This window comes from Pogonomyrmex barbatus, unplaced genomic scaffold (assembly GCF_055798465.1).
Source record: "Pogonomyrmex barbatus isolate J1 unplaced genomic scaffold, ASM5579846v1 scaffold15, whole genome shotgun sequence".
In the NCBI taxonomy this organism is placed as follows: domain Eukaryota; kingdom Metazoa; phylum Arthropoda; class Insecta; order Hymenoptera; family Formicidae; genus Pogonomyrmex; species Pogonomyrmex barbatus.
The window spans coordinates 1,888,761-1,909,214 of NW_028297111.1; the positions used below are offsets into that span (position 1 = coordinate 1,888,761).

At 25.7% G+C, this 20,454-nt stretch overlaps 2 protein-coding genes across 3 annotated transcripts; one reads left to right on the forward strand and one right to left on the reverse strand.

Moving 5' to 3' along the window:
* Positions 1-2,466: 2,466 nt before the first annotated feature.
* LOC105425477 (chymotrypsinogen A) lies at positions 2,467-7,742 on the reverse strand. The gene is made up of 5 exons (XM_089073717.1): positions 7,297-7,742; positions 6,459-6,723; positions 5,934-6,079; positions 5,465-5,760; positions 2,467-2,926 (listed from the first exon to the last, which is right to left on the reverse strand). Exons 1-5 carry the CDS (start codon positions 7,634-7,636, stop codon positions 2,744-2,746), a joined length of 1,230 nt encoding a protein of 409 aa, XP_088929843.1. The 5' UTR covers positions 7,637-7,742; the 3' UTR covers positions 2,467-2,743.
* On the forward strand, positions 7,392-19,684 carry PNPase (polyribonucleotide nucleotidyltransferase 1). 2 transcript variants are annotated; one of them, XM_011636166.3, is made up of 9 exons: positions 7,392-7,532; positions 8,035-8,231; positions 11,237-11,528; positions 12,771-13,682; positions 14,167-14,340; positions 14,673-14,866; positions 16,146-16,306; positions 18,489-18,800; positions 18,955-19,684. In XM_011636166.3, exons 3-9 carry the CDS (start codon positions 11,341-11,343, stop codon positions 19,351-19,353), a joined length of 2,340 nt encoding a protein of 779 aa, XP_011634468.2. In that variant the 5' UTR covers positions 7,392-7,532; positions 8,035-8,231; positions 11,237-11,340; the 3' UTR covers positions 19,354-19,684. The 2 variants fall into 2 exon arrangements, with proteins under 2 accessions (XP_011634468.2, XP_011634469.2); XM_011636167.3 differs by lacking the exon at positions 11,237-11,528.
* Positions 19,685-20,454: the final 770 nt, after the last annotated feature.

The window sequence follows — 20,454 nt, forward strand, 5'->3', positions numbered from 1 at the left end:
TTTCAGTACATCACGCAGTTCTTCATTGCATTATATTAATGAATATCATTATACTATGATTTATTTTGGCGAATATTTTAATATTACAGTAACACTTTTATAATATTCATATTCATATTCTATTTTATTATAATGTTGTTATAAAAAAAATAATATTGTGATGTTGGTATATGCTATATAAGTTATATGATACATAACTCATATAGCATATATAGTGCAATAATATCAGTTGTATTATATATTATATAGTATTACATTGAACATCATTTATATATATATTATATAAATTTCATAAATTTTTATAAATGTCATAACATATCTAAATTCTGATATTTCAGTAGTATCTATGAGCTCACATTTGGATCTAATCTTGTCACCATATTTTTAATAAACATGAGTCATAAATATAAACTCAGAATAAAGATATTCTTTTATCTGGATAGTATACTGTAAGAATAGAGCATGTAGAGCCATCAACCATAGTCTTAAATCAAGCAAAAAATAATGCATCCTTTGAACTAGGATGTAAATAGCAAATTAGTCAAGATAGGATGATTCAGGAGAAGCACTGAACAAAAAACGTTCTCAGTTAATAGTTAATAAAGTGTATTGTGATCAAAGTACATGAATAATTGTTATAAAAGTATAGATCTAAGTCGAGTGTGCTGATTAATCAACTTTGAGTATTTTTGAAAAGTGAGTATTTCAATTTTTTCCAGATACCAGAATTCAAGTTTGGTTACAAACTTTTATATAATTCTATTCATTCAAATAGTGAAATATATACATACATATACATATATATATACATATATATAAAATTTATTTATATTTTTTATATGCATATGTATATGTATGTATGTATATATATATATATATATATATATATGTATGTATATATATATATATATATAAATATTTTTATTTATCATCCTGATATATCTATATAAATAATTATTAAACCATTCGAAAGAGTAAAAATAATTCATATTTATATCATTATATCAAATTTTTATTTGAAAAATTTATTTTTATTTTTATAGAAAATGTTTCTAGATTTATACATTAACATGCTATATTTGTAATTTTAATTTGTTGCTTTATGAATATTAGAAATGTAATGCCCATACAATAGTATGTAATACATGCATGCATGCATAAAGTTCTCTGTATTTACAATTAATAATTGACGCTAATTAAACAACATTATATCATGTGTGTTAGTTCTTGAAAAATCATATATCTGATTCTATCATTTATTTTATCATATAGCATCGTATATGCATTATTATGTTAATATTTTATTTATCATCAACATATTTTTTGAACATTGATGATTGTTTACATAATAGTGAAGTTTTCAAATCTTCCTAAAACTTTTATCTTATAATGTCATTGAATACGTTCAAAAAATTTATTTACAAATGAAATGTTAAACTTAAAGCATTGATTCTCTTAATACAAATAAAGCCATGTAATCACGAATATATTTTATGTAGACGGGATTTTAATAGATGGGAAATTTTAAGAAATTCGAGTCTTGATGTCTAATTTCAAGAATTTATTACATTCGCCGACAAGCCGCACAGCCAGTTGTCTTTATCCAATGATTTCAAGCGAAATAGAAATGCATGTTTCTTAGATATAATTTAAGCGATTTAAAACGAGATCATCTCATCTTTTCCGGTTGAATGAATAATCGTGAAAGTTTCAACCGGCTACGTCTAATGTTCCGGAAAGAATCTTAACGATCTTGTGATCCTATTATTTTATTTTGATGTTTATTCGACTGAAAATATATAAAATTATTGTAATATAAACAAATATATATATATATATATATATATATAGTATGTATATATATATATGTGTGTGTGTGTATATATATATATATATATAGCTTTATATATATATATATATTTATGTACACACACACACACACACACACACACACACACACACACACACACACACACACACACACGCAAACCTAATATATTATTACTCTAATGTTTTCAACTTTCTATAGCCTATTTATTATATTGATCAGAGTCACATGTAAACATCACACACACACCACACACACACACACACACACACACGCGCGCGCGCGCGCGCGCGCGCGCGCATCACACATGTACGCATATACATATGGGTATTTTATGTTTATTTGTATCAAGTTTTCAATTTATATCTTATTTTTTAATTTTTATATTTATGTAATTGCAATTTTCTCTTTTCAAATATATATAATTAATATATAAATAATGCAAATATATAATATAATAAATATAATATAAAATACCACGAAAGAATAGAGATCATTTTATTGTATTCTTTATATTATATGTAAAAATGAAATTTTTTATTATATCATTATATATTATAAGATAAATTTAATAAAATTTTTATTATTTATTTATTTAATGACTATTTATTAATTTATTAATTTATTACTATTTATTAATTTATTACTATATGTGTAAAGATCTTTAATCTTATATTATGAATAATATATATTTCTATATAAATTAATTAATAAAATTTTCAATCCATGCAGTAACACAAAAAATGTTACATAAATTACATAAAATGTAAAATAAATATAATATTGTTTCTATGTGCAATACAAATTATACACTGTACAATATAAATAAAGTATAATATATACAAATATAAGGATTTGGATGTGCTAACGCTGTACAATAACATATTTACAACATTACATTTACACAAGTAAATTTTATGAATTCTCGTCATCGTTATTGGCATTAATCGTTTTGTTAATCCAATGTAAGTAATGCTGTATCTTAGTATATACATCTGGATAACCCGGTCTAGCACAACCGGATCCAAAAGATGTAACACCGACTAACTGCCAAACACCATCAGTACGACGACATTGTAGAGGTCCTCCAGAATCACCCTGAAGATTTCAATAGAAAAGAAAATGAGAATCATTTTTATTAACATAAAATTGTAAATACATATTTATTATACTAGACATTACAGAGGCACATAATACGTGCACTATTGATTTTTCCTGATATTATATTTTTCAATTAAATATAAAATTCAGATTAATTTTATTAATTTGTGTCGCAACTGCACTAATAATGTAGTAATAAAACTTAAATAATATAAAAAACTTTATAATAACGCCTTCCTGCTTGAAAATTGCTACTATTGTCAGATGCATAGTAGATCTAGCTATTTGATGACTTGATTATGATTGTTAAATCAGATGTAGGAATTTAAAATAACAAAATATAATTTTAAAATAATTAAACGTAATTTCTATTTTGATTTTTACTTTTTTTTTTAATTTTTGGAAATAATTTAATAATCACATTATAAAAGTACAATGATGATGTACAAATGCAATGCATTTGATTCAGACAGACAGAAGTGATAGCATATTTGATTTAATTCTAAGTCGAGTCGAACATGAGAAAAAAGAGACAGAGAGAAAAAAATCACAGAGAAAAAAAAGAGACACAATTGAGTTGAATCGAGTCGAGTCGAGTCAATCGAAAACACCATAAATATCTTCAAACAAAAAGGTATTGACATCTTTATTATGACATTTACGCTATCGATAGCTTTTAATGATTGCAATATTTTTTAATGGAATCATATATCTTTTATTATATAATATGACTGCTTTAATTATTTTGAATATTGAAAAATATTAATACAATTATAAAAAAATCAATAATTTATGAGATATTTTATATTCTATTTATATTTTTTATTTATATTTTATATTTTATTTTTATTTTTGGCATACATTCTATAAAATATAAAATATCTCGAAAATTATACATTTTTTCATAATTGTATTTTAATATTTTTGTGTACAAATAATGAAACAAATCGATTAGTGTAGAGAAAATACGTAGTTGCTTTTAAAAGAAGTTTGTACTTTTATATTGCTAACTGCATAATGTTTTTTAAAGTAACTATATATTTTCTTTACACCAATTGATTTGTCTCTTTATGTAAAAATTTTTCATTCATCAAAATTTTACAACTTTTATATGGAATATTTTTTCCAAAAATGCTTATTTTCTAAAAAGTTAGCTTCTGAAAAACTTATTAAAAAGTTCCGGTATTTTTCATATACCTTGTATATATGAAAAATATATAGAGTTTTCATGATTTTTGTATTAACAACTATTCTCATAGCATGAAGTGTGTAAAAAAAGAAAATCAATTAACGCGAAAAAATAACAATAATTAAATTCCTTACATGGTTTTTCTAAGAATGAAAATGTGATTTTAATATTATAATTAATTATTTGGTATTGTCTAATCAAGTAAATGAAAAATTTCATGAAAAAAGGATTGCTATTAAAGTGAATTATTTTCTGTTAATTTAAAATATTCTATCAAATTATTTAACATATGTTATTCTTACGATCGAAATTACTTTGATGATAAGATAATCAATTTATTATTACATTAATTTAATTACATTAAATAATTCGTTGATTTAGTAAAATTATTTACATTCAATAAAATTAATTATTTTAAATAAATTTTTTGCTATCTATATTAAATTGTAAGTTGATAGTCAACAAATATTTTTTGTAGTAATGCTCCTTTATTATGATTTTTGACGGATCACAATATCACCTTTTTGATATTTCGTTATCAGAAAATTTTTAATATTTATAATTATTGACATATCTTTTAAAACATAAAACATATTTTTTAAAAAAGTTAAAAGTAAGTGTTAAATACATATAAAATATATGTTTAATATGTAAAACCAATTGTGATATGTTAAAAAAAATTTTTATTTTAAATACTTAATATCATAGGTTTTTATATTAAAAAACATACGCTTTATATTAAAAACTGTATATTTAAATTTCAAAAATATTTTATTTCGAATCAATGTTAATTCTTTGACATAAATCTCTGTGTATTTTTTATTTCTTGCTAATCGATTCATCTTATTACGAGAAAGTGTACGAGCAACATAATTAACGACAAATCGGCACTTTCAGATAATAAAACATGTCTATAAACGATTTGTTTTATTCTCGATAACCTGTCTATATTAATGCGTCCACGTTGATATCAATAAATTTTACAAAACTAAATTGCCTATTTTTTCATTTAATCATAAACATTTTATTCAATGTAGTTGTAAATAAAGAACTAATTTTTGACAATCTGGAAGAAAATGATTACTTTCATTACACACACACACACACACACACACACACACACACACACACACACACACACACACACACACACACACACACACACACACACACACACACAAAACTGTAAAGTAATCATTTTCTTCAAGATTGTAAAACATTAATATTAGTATTATATATATATATATATATATATATATATATATGTTTATATATATTTCATTTTATATATATATAAAATGATTTTTAAAAAGTTACAAATTAATTTCTAAGAAAATGACATTTACCACACAACTTCCAGAGGAACCATCAATCTGACCAGCACAGAGATGGCCTTTTCTGATAGGTACGGAACTACCATAGGCTTGTAAGCATTCTTCAAGATTTAGAAGAGGGACACTGGCTTCCAAAAGGGCGGTAGATAGTGAAGGCGAGGGACCATATTGACCCCATCCGGAAGTCACGCATTGTCCTTCACTAAGGTCTTGTTCGGGACCGGGAAGGCAGATGGTACGGACAACTTTGGAAAGAGGTGCCGGCCTAGCGAGTTTCATTAAGGCTATAAAAGTAAGATTTTTCCAGCCTTCAGAAACGTACAGATTTTGTGATATTTTTCCAATCTTAAAATTAATTTAAAATTAATAAGACAAATAAATTTAGCAGAAATTTTGATTAAATAATTGATTAATAAAATTAGATTAGCTAATTTGTGTTAAATGTTATAAAATTTTGTATTTCAGAGATTCAAAAACTCACCTATGTCATGTACGTAATTATTAAACCTTTCGTGAAGGATTACTTTTTCAATTGGCAAGCGGGCGGATCCGCGTCCTCCTGAATCTAATTCCCATTCACCGACTACTGCTGTCCATAACGCACCGATAGGTAAATTGAATAATTCGCTGAAGTAAATATCCACTTGAGAATACGAAGCATAAAATAAATATTTGAAAAAATATTTGAAAAGATGAATTAAAAATATCTGTTTAAATATAAATTCACTTAAATATAAAATATAAAATAGGTATTGATATTTAATGATTTTATTTAATGATTTTGAATTCAAAATATATTGAATTAACAAATGTTAGAAAAATCAAATGAAATGAAAAAAACTAAATTAAGAAAAATAATATACTTAAAGAGTTCTACGAAAAGTTTTAGAAAAATTAAAGTTGCATTAATGAAATTCGATATTTTTTATTATAAAATAATTATAAAATAATTATTAAATAAAAATCTCTAGTATTTTGTAAAAATATCAGTCAATGTCAAACTCACTTATGAATGCAATGGGCAGCAGTGATTACCCACTTCGGGTCGATCAATACGCCACCGCACCAATGACCGATGAAACCTAATTTCGGGTGCAATAATTGAAGAGACACTTGCCAAGGCCATGCACCTTTTCTGCTGGGCTTGCCATTGAAGATACGACCGGTGGTGGTAGTGATGGTCGATAACAACGAGTTGCCGTTTTTTAGATGGACTTTTGGTATGATAATCGATCGCGGCTGTCTTTGTGACGCTGCTGGACATCCGCACTCTGTTATCCAAAGCCATTATAATTTTTTAATGTTTTTATATTGTTCACAAAATATCAATTTCATACAATCAAATATGAAAGATATATTCGGTAAAATTTACGAATGTGATAGAACTTAAGAATATATATTAAAAATTTATAAATGTCTAGAATTGTGTGATTCGCACATATATAATGATGAATAATTATGAATAAGCATAAAATACATCTCGTATGTGTATAAGGAATATATTAGAATACGCAAAAATCTTCGAAAAAGAATAATCTCGGGAATATATTTATTTTATTGCGCAATACACACGAATTATTTAAATTTATATATATTTATATTTAAATTTTTGAAAATTTAAGGTACACAATTATATATATATATATATATTCCAAAAATTATGATTTTAAAATTTGTTAAAAGAATATATTAAAAGAATAAAAGATAGGATATAAATTTTAACAATTAAGAATAAATTAAAAATTATAAATTGTATTTTAGTCTGATAAATTTAAATTTTTCTAAAAAAAAAAGAAAACATTTTTAGATTGTAATAAGAATTGCATTGTTGAAAAATTACTTACTAGAATTATCTTCTCGGATGATTCTTATCATAGCACACTGAACTTCTACTAGAATGACCACCAACAAAACAATCAAATCACCACGAAAACGATACATCACCAGCGAAATCGAAAATATCTGCGCTGGATCACCACACCAATCACGATAATCTATAGATCCGCATAGCCAGACTGGCCTTAGTGATGCCAATCGATTCTCGAGTAGGATTAATGCGAAGTGAAGAACGGATCCTTCGGTACGGAGCAATCTCGAAGAAAGTGATTGTTGAATGCGAGAGAGGGAAAAGCAAGTGATGTGGTCCAACAGATGCTGAAGAGCATGAAGCGTGTTTAAGATCATAATTTGTGAAATGAAATCTTGATATAAATTTTGATAGATATAAATTTCTCAATAAGATATAGATTTCTCTGAAAAATCTATTTATATGAAAATATAAGAGAAACCGAAAGCCATACTAAAGAATTTAAAGTTTATATATTATATATTATATATTATATATTATATATATTATATATTATAATATTATGATCAGCATTTTTATTTACAATAATTTTAAATTTATTTTCAATATAAACTTTGATTTATAAGGTATTAAATTTATATTTTATAAATTCATATTTTGGAAATATTAAATTTTACAAATTTTATTTTTTTGTATTTTAGATTCCTAAAAATATTTTAATTATTGATTCTTATATATTCAAAATCTCGAATTTAATTAAACCTTTAATTTTTAGAACAGTAAGTCTTTGAGATCAAATCGATTTTTTATATATCAATTTCAAAGAAGTTGATATTATGATAAAAACAACTAAATAAGGAGTTTTTCTTTCGTGCTAAGAGGTTTGAATGGAAATCGATTGAAAGAAATCCTTAGAACGTCAAGAGCTGCAGCAAAAAAATTAGCGAAACGAATCGATTAAAAAAGAAGAAGGTAAGAAACTTTCTCTTACTTTATCAATTGACAAATTTTACAGAATTACTTAGATATGAAGAATTTTCTTACATTGTAAAAAATTTCATTATCGATGGATAGAAATATTTACAAACAGTCAGATATATTGTAATTAACAATCAAATTATTTTAAAGAATAAAATCAAGATAATATGCAATTCAAGACTCTCTCTCTCTCTCTCTCTCTCTCTCTCTCTCTCTCTCTTTCTTTCTCTTTCTTTCTCCTTCTCGCTTCTTCCACCTTCCCCCTCTCTTTATCTATCTATCTATTCATCTATCTATCTATCTATCTATTTATCTATTTATTTATCTATCTATTTATTTATCTATCTTTCTCGTTTACACACTCAAGTGAGGCGACAACTTTCGAGAGCAAATCATTCTACTCGTATGAGCTGAGAGAAACGCGGTCGATATAATGATATAATCGTCAAGATGGTAATCCACTGTTCTGATTTACTCGATTGCAGGATACATACAGAAAATTAACAAACATACGTAACTAGAGATTTCTAATAATATTTCTTTTTCTAATTATGTTATAAGAATATTTAATTTTACATAGATATTTAATAAAGAAATATATTAATCATCTGCTACACTTAAGAAAAGTTAACAAGATTAGTTTTTTTTATAACATATATGAAATGTGAAAAATAAGATATTTTTAATTAATCTACATAAATAGAAACGAAACAATAAAAATTTCGTAACACATCACATTTTTGTACCATAATTTGCAATATACAATTGCATTCCTTTTTTAAAACAATTTTGTGTTTCTCCAAATCAATGCATTTATCATTATTTTGTGCATAAAAATGTTAAAGTATGATCTTCTAAAAATGACACGATATTTTACAAAATATTTCATGTTAAAATATATATATATAAAAAAATTATATATACATATATATATATATATATATATATATATATATATATATAATACTAATAAAAAAAAATAAAACAACTTCTAAATTAGTCTAAACTAGTCTAAAAAACTTCTAAATTTTTAAACATAACTATGTAATAAGTTTTTGTAGAGAAAGAAAATTGTATCGATTAATACATTTAAAAATAGATTTCTAAAATAGAGTTCTATTTAAAAAAAAATATGAATGATCTTAAAATCTAAAAGAATAATAAATATTTGGATAAATATTTTAATTATAATATTTACCTTTTAAATTACATAATTTTTTTCTGAAAGATTTTTTTCATACTATTAAAAACAATTAAAGTCTAAATTAGATGGGATCGACCAAATTATATTCATGAAAAATTTTCAGAATCGTTATTTCTAAAAGATTTCCTAAAATAAAATATTAGAAACAAATCAAATATATAAATATATATTGCGCGAATGCTTTGCGCGAAATGAAGGCAGAACGAGAAAGTGAAAGCACATTTGCAATCCTAGAAAGAAAGGAAGAGCTGTTGTTCTCTATTTCATATTTACTGTATGATAGTATATGATGTATTAAAATTATAACAAAATGCAAAATGAAATACAAGAACAATGTTCTTTACATATAGTTTCCTGTAGAGAAATAAAAAAAGAAATATTAAAAAAAAATGAAGGAAAAAAGAGTAAAAAAGAAAAGAATTTTAACAAACAAAATGAAATCAAGAAAGAAATATTTTCTAATTTTTGAGAAGTTCTTATAAATAATGTTAAAATATATAATAGAGTTGCAATGTATTTAAATTTTTCAAATAAATGACATAATCAGATGCCCAAAATATTAAAAGAGAGAGAAAGAAGAAGAAGAAGAGAGAGAGAGAGAGAAAGAGAGAGTATCATATAGAGATTATAAGTATTAATTAGTAAATTCCTACGAAAAAACTATGTCCATAAATTGTAAATATAGAGTAACATATTTACGGCGTTAGCTCTATTCAATATATTATTCAATATATTATATTATTACCATATACTACTAGACAAAATTCCATTAATCTTTGATGTTATCAAATATAAATAAAAAAATAAACGTATAAATAAAAAATACAATAAGAAATTATGTCAGTAATAAGAAAAATTATAAATAGATACAAAATGGAGATTCTATATTAGATGACAAATATTCATTTATATTTATTAGGTCTATCTATTGAAAAATGTTCTATTAGAAGAAAAACATCTAAATAATTTTTTATATTTTAATCGTATTAAAAATGTTAATATAATTTGTATAATTTTATTAAGTAATTCTTTGTATTTCCATTATTGATATAGATATGGTTTTTATATAAAATATTTAAGATAAATTATTATTTTCTCACATTATATTAGAGTTGTAATTTTATTATGAAAGTTTTTTTTAATTTCTTCAGTCTATATCTTCCAAAACAAGGTGTTGTACATATAATGTGACTAATTGTTCATTTTTATAATGAATTTGATATTTAAGATGACATCTAAACATTATAAAAATAATATGGATTTGTCTAAGCTATCCAATATTATATATTGATTTCAAAAATATCTAAACAATGCAAGATATCTTCAGGATGATCTGAAATATATTCTGAATATTCTTAGATATAGATATTTAGAATTTTACATCTTTTATAAAAATGTAATATTCTTAATTACTAAGAGATTTTCAATGATTAAATACTAGTAATATTTTAGTAATTATTTGGTCATTTTAGTAATTATTTGCTTATCTATATAGTACATGATATCACAGCAATATTTTTTTATAGGAATATTACAGTAAGCTATAGGCTGCATTCCAAAACTCCCATTATGTTTATTAGAGCTGCGTTCCGAGATTCACTGCAAGTACTAAAATCTATAATATACGTGACCTGAACTATATATTTTCAGTACTGGCAGTGAATATCAGAACGCAACTCTAATAAGCATAATAGGCATTTTCCAACAAGAGACGCAATGTGATAACAGTGAATCATTTTAGCCTTAGTGTTTTTTAATGTTAAATTGCGTTTATAATTAGTGTCACATATTATAGATTTTCAATACTGGCAATGAATATTGGAACGCAGCCTAAGGAATATCGACCTAAAAATGAGCGTCGAGCGTTAATATGAAAAGGCACCTTTATTGACAACTTTGATGCACAACAGTGCACACGTGCACTGTGTATTATTAAAAATGTTGGCATTTACAAATTTTAGATTATTAGGGTATCAGAAATCAATATTTTTGATTTGTAAAAATTTGTATAAAAAGAGGGATGTATTTTATATTAAATTTAGTAGCGCGAATAATATCGGAACGGAAATTGTTACGTTATCCGATGGGTAAGAAGTTTCATAACCTATATTTGAAATTGTATGATATTAGATATAATTATTATTACAAATTTTGTTGGGAGTACACAATAAATAATTTGTCCATGGTGTGCTAAAAGATTAATAAATTCTATCAAAAATTATTAAATAATTTAATATTTATTGTATTGAAGTTTCGTATTTTGCTTATTTATTGTCCTAACCTGATAATAATTTGATGAAACCGAATTACACATGTCGAATGCAAAATTTGTTTATTTCTAGTTCAGTTTTTTTAGTCAAAATGTCTAGCAAATGTCAAAGACTGCTTTATTTATATCAATTTTTATTATATTTTATTAATAAACTTCGTTATATTTTTATTTGTATTTTGTTATATATTTGTTTGTATTTTTTCTTTACATATGAATTGTATCAAATCTATGCCAATAAAATTTGTAGTAAACGTTTTGCTGAATTAGCAATACAATAACAAACAGTTTTGTTTTCAATAGACAGATTATTTTAATTATATTTACTTGATTGTGAATTATAAGATATCTATATTTACTGTGCATAAGAAGATATATGTTATAAAGTTCTGATTATATATGCATTTTTAGTTAGATGTACTAATTTTGTAGTGTATCTTTTCTTCTAATTTATTTTTTAATAAGAAAATATCTGATTAACTTTATATCAATTTTTCTTTATCAAAAGTTAATGAAAAACATCTTTGTAATTTTTAATTATTAATATTTTGTATTTTCTAATTAAATTTTAAACATGTTATTCAAACAATACTTATTTGAAACTGAGACATAATTTTATTATTTATAATTGTTTTGAAGTTGTTTGTTTTTAAAAACTCCGTTTTTAGTTTATATTGTTTGCTGATTGTGAATTTTTGATTATTTTTATCGGTCAATTAAATTTAAGAATTTCAAAATTTAAAACTGATCATATTTTTCTTGTTCATTTTTCTGCGAATTATGATTTATTGTATGTAAAATATATTTTTAATATTTTAATATAATTTTAATACTTTAATAGGTAATAATTTTAATTAAAATGATTAAGAGATTTATGAGATTATGTTAAGGGTGATTGCAGTTTTAAATTTTGACAATTTTTAAATTTAATCAGTCGATGAAGATTAATCAGAGATGATAAGATTGATCTCAAGTATTTACAAGTTATTAGAAAGATATCTGTATATATGTCTAATTAACTTATATATATTTCTAATTAATTAACATATTTTATATTTAGAAAACAGTTACGTTTCTCTACGGGTAAATATGCACGTTTTGCTGATGGTAGTGCAGTTGTATCTTTAGGAGATACTTCTGTCATGGTTACAACAGTTTGCGAACATCAGTCAACTAACTCCTCGTTCCTTCCACTCGTTGTGGATTATAGACAAAAAGCAGCAGCAGCTGGTCGTATACCATCTAACTTTTTACGAAGAGAACTTGGACAAACTGAGCATGAAATCCTTACTAGTAGGGTTATTGATCGATCTATAAGGCCATTATTTCCAAAAGAATTTTACTTTAACACTCAGATAATGTGTAATATGTTAGCTATTGATGGCATAAACGATCCTGATGTAATTGCCATTAACGGTGCCTCTGCAGCTCTTAGTGTTTCCAATATTCCATGGAATGGTCCTGTGGGTGCTGTTAGAGTTGGAATGATCGATAATGAAATAATAATCAATCCTACTAGACGTCAAATTCAAGATAGTACATTAAATATTATTGTTACTGCGACTAAGCAAAATCTAATTGTTATGCTAGAAGGTTCAGCTAATGAAGCATTAGAGCAATATATAAAAAAGGCAATAAAACTTGGTGTCAAAGAATGTCAAACTATTGTAACAGCAATAACGAATTTACAAAAGACGTGTGGTAAGATGAAAAGAGAAATTAAAACTATTGAACAAGATGATAATCTAAAAAATTCTGTAAAAGAACTCTCGGAAGCAAAATTACGAGATATATTTTCAAATCATACACATGATAAGATTTCAAGAGATAATGCAATTAATAATCTTAGAAGCAATATTATAGAAACATTACGAAATACCAATGCAGACTTGAATGATAAATTGGTAGAAAAAATCTTTAACAAAATTGTTAAAAATGAATTCAGGACATTAATTTTAGAAAAAGAAATCAGGTATGTTCTTCTTCATTATGGGAGCTTTCTAGCAAGTGACACAAACGACACAAAATGACACAGTGTTCAACACAGTGCTTTCCAACAATGACACGTTACACAAGTATACACAGCTTAAAAGCTTGTGGCTTGTGTATCAAGTACATGGCTATCAATTATTTGGAAAAGATCAAAGTTAATACGTTATAAAAATTTGGCCTAACCTTGAGGAAACAAATAATGTAATATGAACAATATTGTATTATATATTCCTTGAGGAAACAAATTATTTATTCCTCGAGGAAACAAATCATATTTAATGTTTAAAACGCAATTTACTGGCAACATCGAGAATTAAATTGTTCCAGCAAACAGCTTTACACAATGCTTCAGTGTTTGACACTGTGTTTTCTAGCTGGAAAACTCCCTATGTCATAAAATGTTTCACTATCATTGTTTTTTAAATAATTGCACAAATATATTAAGAATTGACGATTTTTTCTAGATGTGACGGTCGTCCATCGAATGGTTTACGTGATATATCATGTCAAGTAGATCTCTTCAACCCTCTTCATGGCTCAGCTATGTTTCAAAGAGGTCAAACACAGGTCATGTGCACTGTGACTTTGGATTCTTTAGAAAGTGCACTTAAAATGGATGCCATTTCAATGCTACTTAGGTATATTAATAAAATGTGGTATAATTTTTTTGTGATTTATTTTGCTTTTTGATATTGTGACAATTATATAACATGTAAAATTTTATTCATTTAAAGATTTTGGTATAAAATATAAAAATTAGAAAATAATTTTGTAATAAAAATTAGCTAGCAATAAACAAAAATATCCACAAACTGGTGAATGCAAAAACTTGTGCATAATATAAGATTGTTCACAGATATAATATTTATAATATATTAGTATTAATATTTATTATTTTCTTGACCATTGAATTTGTTTTCTTTAATCATATTAATATAATAAATATTTTAAATTGAATTTTTTGTTGCAGTGACACAAAGGAAAAGAATTTTTTTCTTCATTATGAATTTCCACCTTATGCAACTAATGAAACAGGGTATATGGGTCGGGTGGGTCGCCGAGAATTAGGACATGGCGCTTTAGCAGAGAAAGCATTGCGACCAGTTCTGCCAAAGGACTACCCTTTCACTATAAGATTAACTAGCGAAGTTCTAGAATCAAATGGTAAGATAATCCCAAAATGATTTAAGGTTCCTGACTACACAGTTAAGAATTCCGCATTGAGATATCTTATATTTTATTCTGGCATTTTTAAAATATAAAATATCTTGTAAATTATCTATTTATTGATACCCATATTATAATACTTTTGTACATAAAATAATCAATTAACATAAAAAAGATGTATATAATTGTTTAAAAAAATATAATCAATTTGCAATATGCAGGTACATATTTTTTTGAAAAACAATTATATATCTTTTTTTATACCAATTGGTTTGTTTCTTTGTGCATAAAAATATTACAATATCAATGATAATGATTATCAATGATATGATGAATATTTGATAATTATTATTAATTTCTTTTTTCATAACCTAATAAGTGATATTGTTAGAAATCAATTTGATTTGTAATATTTTAGTGGCATTCAGTCATTGTTTATTTTGCAACTGGAAATTTTCTTTGCTAAGATTCAATTAAGTTTTTAGATCTAAAGGAATGATCTAATTTAATATAAGAAAACTTCTAACAATTGCAAAATAAATGTCTTGTTGAAAATGGCCTTAACGCATATAACCAATTATATTCAACAATTTATAAAAAATAAGCAATATGATACATAAGAATATTGATAAACAAAGAACTTATTTTATTATATGATTATAAAGAACAAATTGTATTTTAATATTAAAAAAAGAATCTTTTGATATTTAAAGTTAAGTACATATTCTTAGAATATAATTTTTTTCGAAACCATATTATTTAAAAAAAAATCAAATTTTGATATCTTATCTAGTTCTTGAGATATTTAAGCGCATAGATTAAAATGGGACACTCTACAAGTTACAGCTTATTTTTAATTTGTTAAAGATAATAAACATTGAATGGATCATAAAGTCATCTGCTTTATTAATCAAACGTATTTTGTTTTTTTTTCTTCACTTCTTTCATAAAGGATAAAAAAATCTTTTTGCAAAATAAATATGAAAAGATATTAATGCGAACAATCAAAAAAAGTGAATTACAGTTTCTTGTTACCACTTAGAATCTAGACTATTTATTCAATTCATATAAATGATTTCTAATGTATATTCAAATTAACAGTATCTGCTTTTAAGTATATGAGAAATATTCAAATATTTATATTATACTTCTATAGCTATATTTCAAGCTAGTGTAAACTATTAGTATATACTAATTAAATATTTATAGATAGTTTTAATATTTATAACTAGATATTTTTTATCATAATTTTATAATTTTTGTATTTTATAAAAAGGTTCTTCTTCGATGGCTACTGTCTGTGGTGGAAGTTTGGCATTGCTAGATGCGGGTATACCAATATCTTCATCAGTAGCAGGTGTAGCTATTGGGCTTGTAACTAAATATGATGAGACTGATATGAATATCGAAGAATATAAAATATTGACTGATATATTAGTAAGTGTATTTATATTTAGATAAACTAAGTTAATTTAATTTTATATTGTAATGATGCACCTTTTTGTATCGTTCCGTGATCGTCGAACTGCCGCCTAAGTGTGCCCGACCGACGACCTGTCGGGCATAAGGCGCCACTTTTAATCTTTTCAATTAGGCTCGTACTTAATTGCGAGACAGCCTATGTTGTGAGATGCGTCCCACGCTACGCCGCCGAACTCGCCGAGCCCGTCCAGAGACGAGAGGAGATCTCGTCTTGGAGCGACGTTCGAATTCTCGGCCGAACAATGCCGAATCCTGCCAGAGATAAAAAAGCGCCTTATCTAATCAGAGCGATGGCGGCAGCTTAATTACCGCTCACGATTCGATTCGAACCGTTCGAAAATCGGATCATCGCGTATAAAAAGCCATTCTCCGCTCTGAAAGATCAGATCTCCTGCGGATCACGACGCTCGCTCCCACGAGTTGATTCGATGTTCTATTTCGAACAAAGAAAAAAGCTAGAAAAAAACACAGCGAGAAAACCGGTGAGAAAATTCAGAATTTCATATTTTAATTTTGCACAAAAAAAATAATACGATATGAAAAATTGCACTAACTATAATTCTGATATTAAGACAATTGTGTATTTATCAAATATAATATGTTAATGAACTTTAGCTGAATATAATTATCTATGTGATATATAGTATATCTATGTGATATTTTGATAGAAATGTTTTTATAAGGAATTTTCCAGAATAGAGAAGATCAGATATAGATTTTTGATAGAGTAAAAGAATGTATAAAAGAATTGAGAAAAATAAAAGAGATAACGGTACATAAATCAATAAAGAAAATATATAGTGGTTTTAAAAAAAATTGCAATATTGCAACCACTATATTGTAATTTGCAATATTTAAGTACATATTTTTTTTAAAAACAACTACATTAATCAATTTGTCTCATTATTTTGTGCACAAAAATATTAAAGTATGATTATTAAAACATACATTTTATTTACATTTTTATTAAACAAGATATTTTATATTTTATAAGAATGTGCCAATAAGTTATAAAATATCTCATAAATTATTGAGTTTTTAATAATTTTACCTAAATATTTTTATATATAGACTAACTAAGATACTAAAGATACTAAAAGAATCACATTTTTTATGTAATAAAAAAAACGACTCCATTTTAAAAACTACTGATTATAAGAAATTTTAACAGTGGTTCCATTTGAATCAATATTATCATATATTCTCCTCGAAATCTTACAACTTTTGTTTGAAACATTTTTTCGTATCTTTTACATTTTTCAAGATATTTCGGGCAGATTCGGATTCGGATTCGGATCGGATCGTGAGCGGTAATTAAGCCGCCGTCACTCCAATAAGTTTTTATTTTTAATTGGATTTGGCGATGTTCAGTTGTTTTCCTTCTCTCATCTCGACGTCAATGGCGCTCGGCGGTGTTCGCCCGGATTCGGCGGATCGACGTAGGAAGCGATCCCACGCACAACATACAACCGTGGCATATTTCAAAATACGTGAATTTTAATAAGAATTAAAAATTGATGCAAAGCACCTTATGCCCGACAATGGCCGAACAATGACGGTCAGATCCACTCAGCCGGCGGATCGTGGCGGAACGATGCGTAAAAGTATGCATTGAAGTACATTATTTCTCTTAAAATTTTGAAACAATCGAATTGCAAACAATTGCAAACAATAAAAACTAAATAACATATTTAATATATATATATTTTGTTCAAATATTTTTAATTTATATATAATTGATATTATATGATATATATATATATTTCATATTTCATGTATATTTAATTTAATCAGTGTTTATAATAATTCAAAATCTTTCTATAAATATAAAATTATTATTTATTATATGAATATCAATTTGACTTTGAAGTTGTAGATTTGCCAGAATTACATAAAATAAATGTTATCCTTAATGTTTTAAACAAGAATTTTTTTGTTTTATTGCATGTTTGAAACTAAGATATAGACAATCAACACGGTTATTGATCCCTTTAAAATTTTAAAATAAATTTTGCCGAATTAGGAGTATAAAAGTTTAACTACATTAATCTAAATATTCATATATTAGTAGGGATTAATCTAAATATTCATATATTAGTAATTTTAATGATTAACAATATAAATATAATATTTATAGGGAATTGAAGATTATCTCGGAGATATGGATTTTAAAATAGCAGGTACCAAACGAGGATTTACTGCGTTGCAGCTTGATATAAAGTTACCAGGAGTTCCATCAAAAATTATAATGGAATGTATACAACAAGCAACAAATGCTAAATTGGAAATAATTAAAATCATGAATAAAGTGATATTAACACCACGAGAAATTAAGAAAGACAAAATGCCGGTTGTTGATAATATAGAAATTCCTATTCATCAAAGAGGAAAATTTCTTGGAATTGGTGGAATGAATCTAAAGAAGATATTTTTGGAAACTGGAGTGCATGTAAAATTTTTATTATATTTTTATTATATTTTTATTATATTTTTGAAAATATTAAATATTTTTTTATTTGCAATAATTTGATAAATTTGGAATTAATTGCTTATTGTAGTTATTATAATTTGAAATATTAATTCTTTATTTTCATATTGCTTAGATATATCCTCAAGATGAGAATATCTACTCAATATTTGCGCCAAATAAAGATTCTATGACTGAAGCCAAAAAAATGATAGAAAATATTTTACAAAAAGATCGTGAGCCAGTCTTGGAGTTCGGTGCCATTTATACTGCAAAAATAGTGGAAATTCGAGAAAGTGGAGTCATGGTGACGTTATATTCCAACATGATACCGACATTATTACCTAATTCTCAGTTGGATCAACGCAAGATCCATCATCCTAATGCTCTAGGGCTTGAGGTTGGTCAAGAGATGCAGGTTAAATATTTCGGACGAGATCCGGTATCTGGACAGATTAGAATATCACGAAAGGTATTGCAAAAATCGACTTTGATTTCGAGAACTTTACATCGCGATGACGCAGAGAAAATATAAAGTTTATGTATAAAATCAAGTATTAAACTGTGTGTTTAATGTACATACATATGCATATATATATATATACATACATGTACATACATACACATACATATACATGCGCATACATACATATTCTCATACATATAAATATATGTTAATATAAATTAATATAAATATATGTATGAGAAAATAATATTATATACCTTCAGTTAAGTTCAGTTCACCTTTCATTTAATTAAAAAGTCAACATTGTTTTTATTTGTACTACATACCAACTATACGTATTTGTCTTGTATTTTTGTATGATAATATTATAAAGAAAAACATATAAAAAAATTTTTTTAAATATTGAGTATGTTTTCGTCATCCTACTTGTACATGTATATGTGCGTGCGTGCGCGTGTGCGTGCGTGCATGTGTGAAAAAACAGGCGTGAATTTTCATTAATCTAATATGATAGTAGTATATTCGATTCCAAAGGAATTTATAAAACGCAAAAAGTGGCACAAAGTCCAATTGTTCTATCAACAAGAGAGATTTTCGAAATTCGCTAAGAAAATATTTATAAAATCGCTCGATACACATGTCGAGATGGCATCACAGAATAGAATCGACGCGGATATATGTATACCCGCGTTATTACATGAATTATTACAGGAAATTTAAGAAATAAGACCTGGTATATGTCTTTTAGAAGAACGTGTTAATTTCAATCGCACATATTTAGATAAATGGATTAAAGCCTTATCGCTATTATAATACGAGTAACGCTATGAATATTACATACCGCACACGCGAGATGATATCCGAAATTGACCCGGAGCGTCTAGAAGCTATCTAAAATCAAGGAGGTGCGAGACATAATACCGAAGTTCGGTGATACTTAGCGGAGCTGCCTTCGAGAATTTTTATATATAATTGCACTATGAAAAATATTGACCCAGATGAACAAATATTATTAAAGGCTATAGTGTGTACTAAGCTCAAAGTGAAGGCAATGCTCGATTTTCACACTCGCGATATTCACACTTACGATAGTTGAAAACTGATCTTAAGAACAAATATCTTAGTCAAGATTAGTACCACGCATTTATAAGTAAAGTTCTACTTAAACTC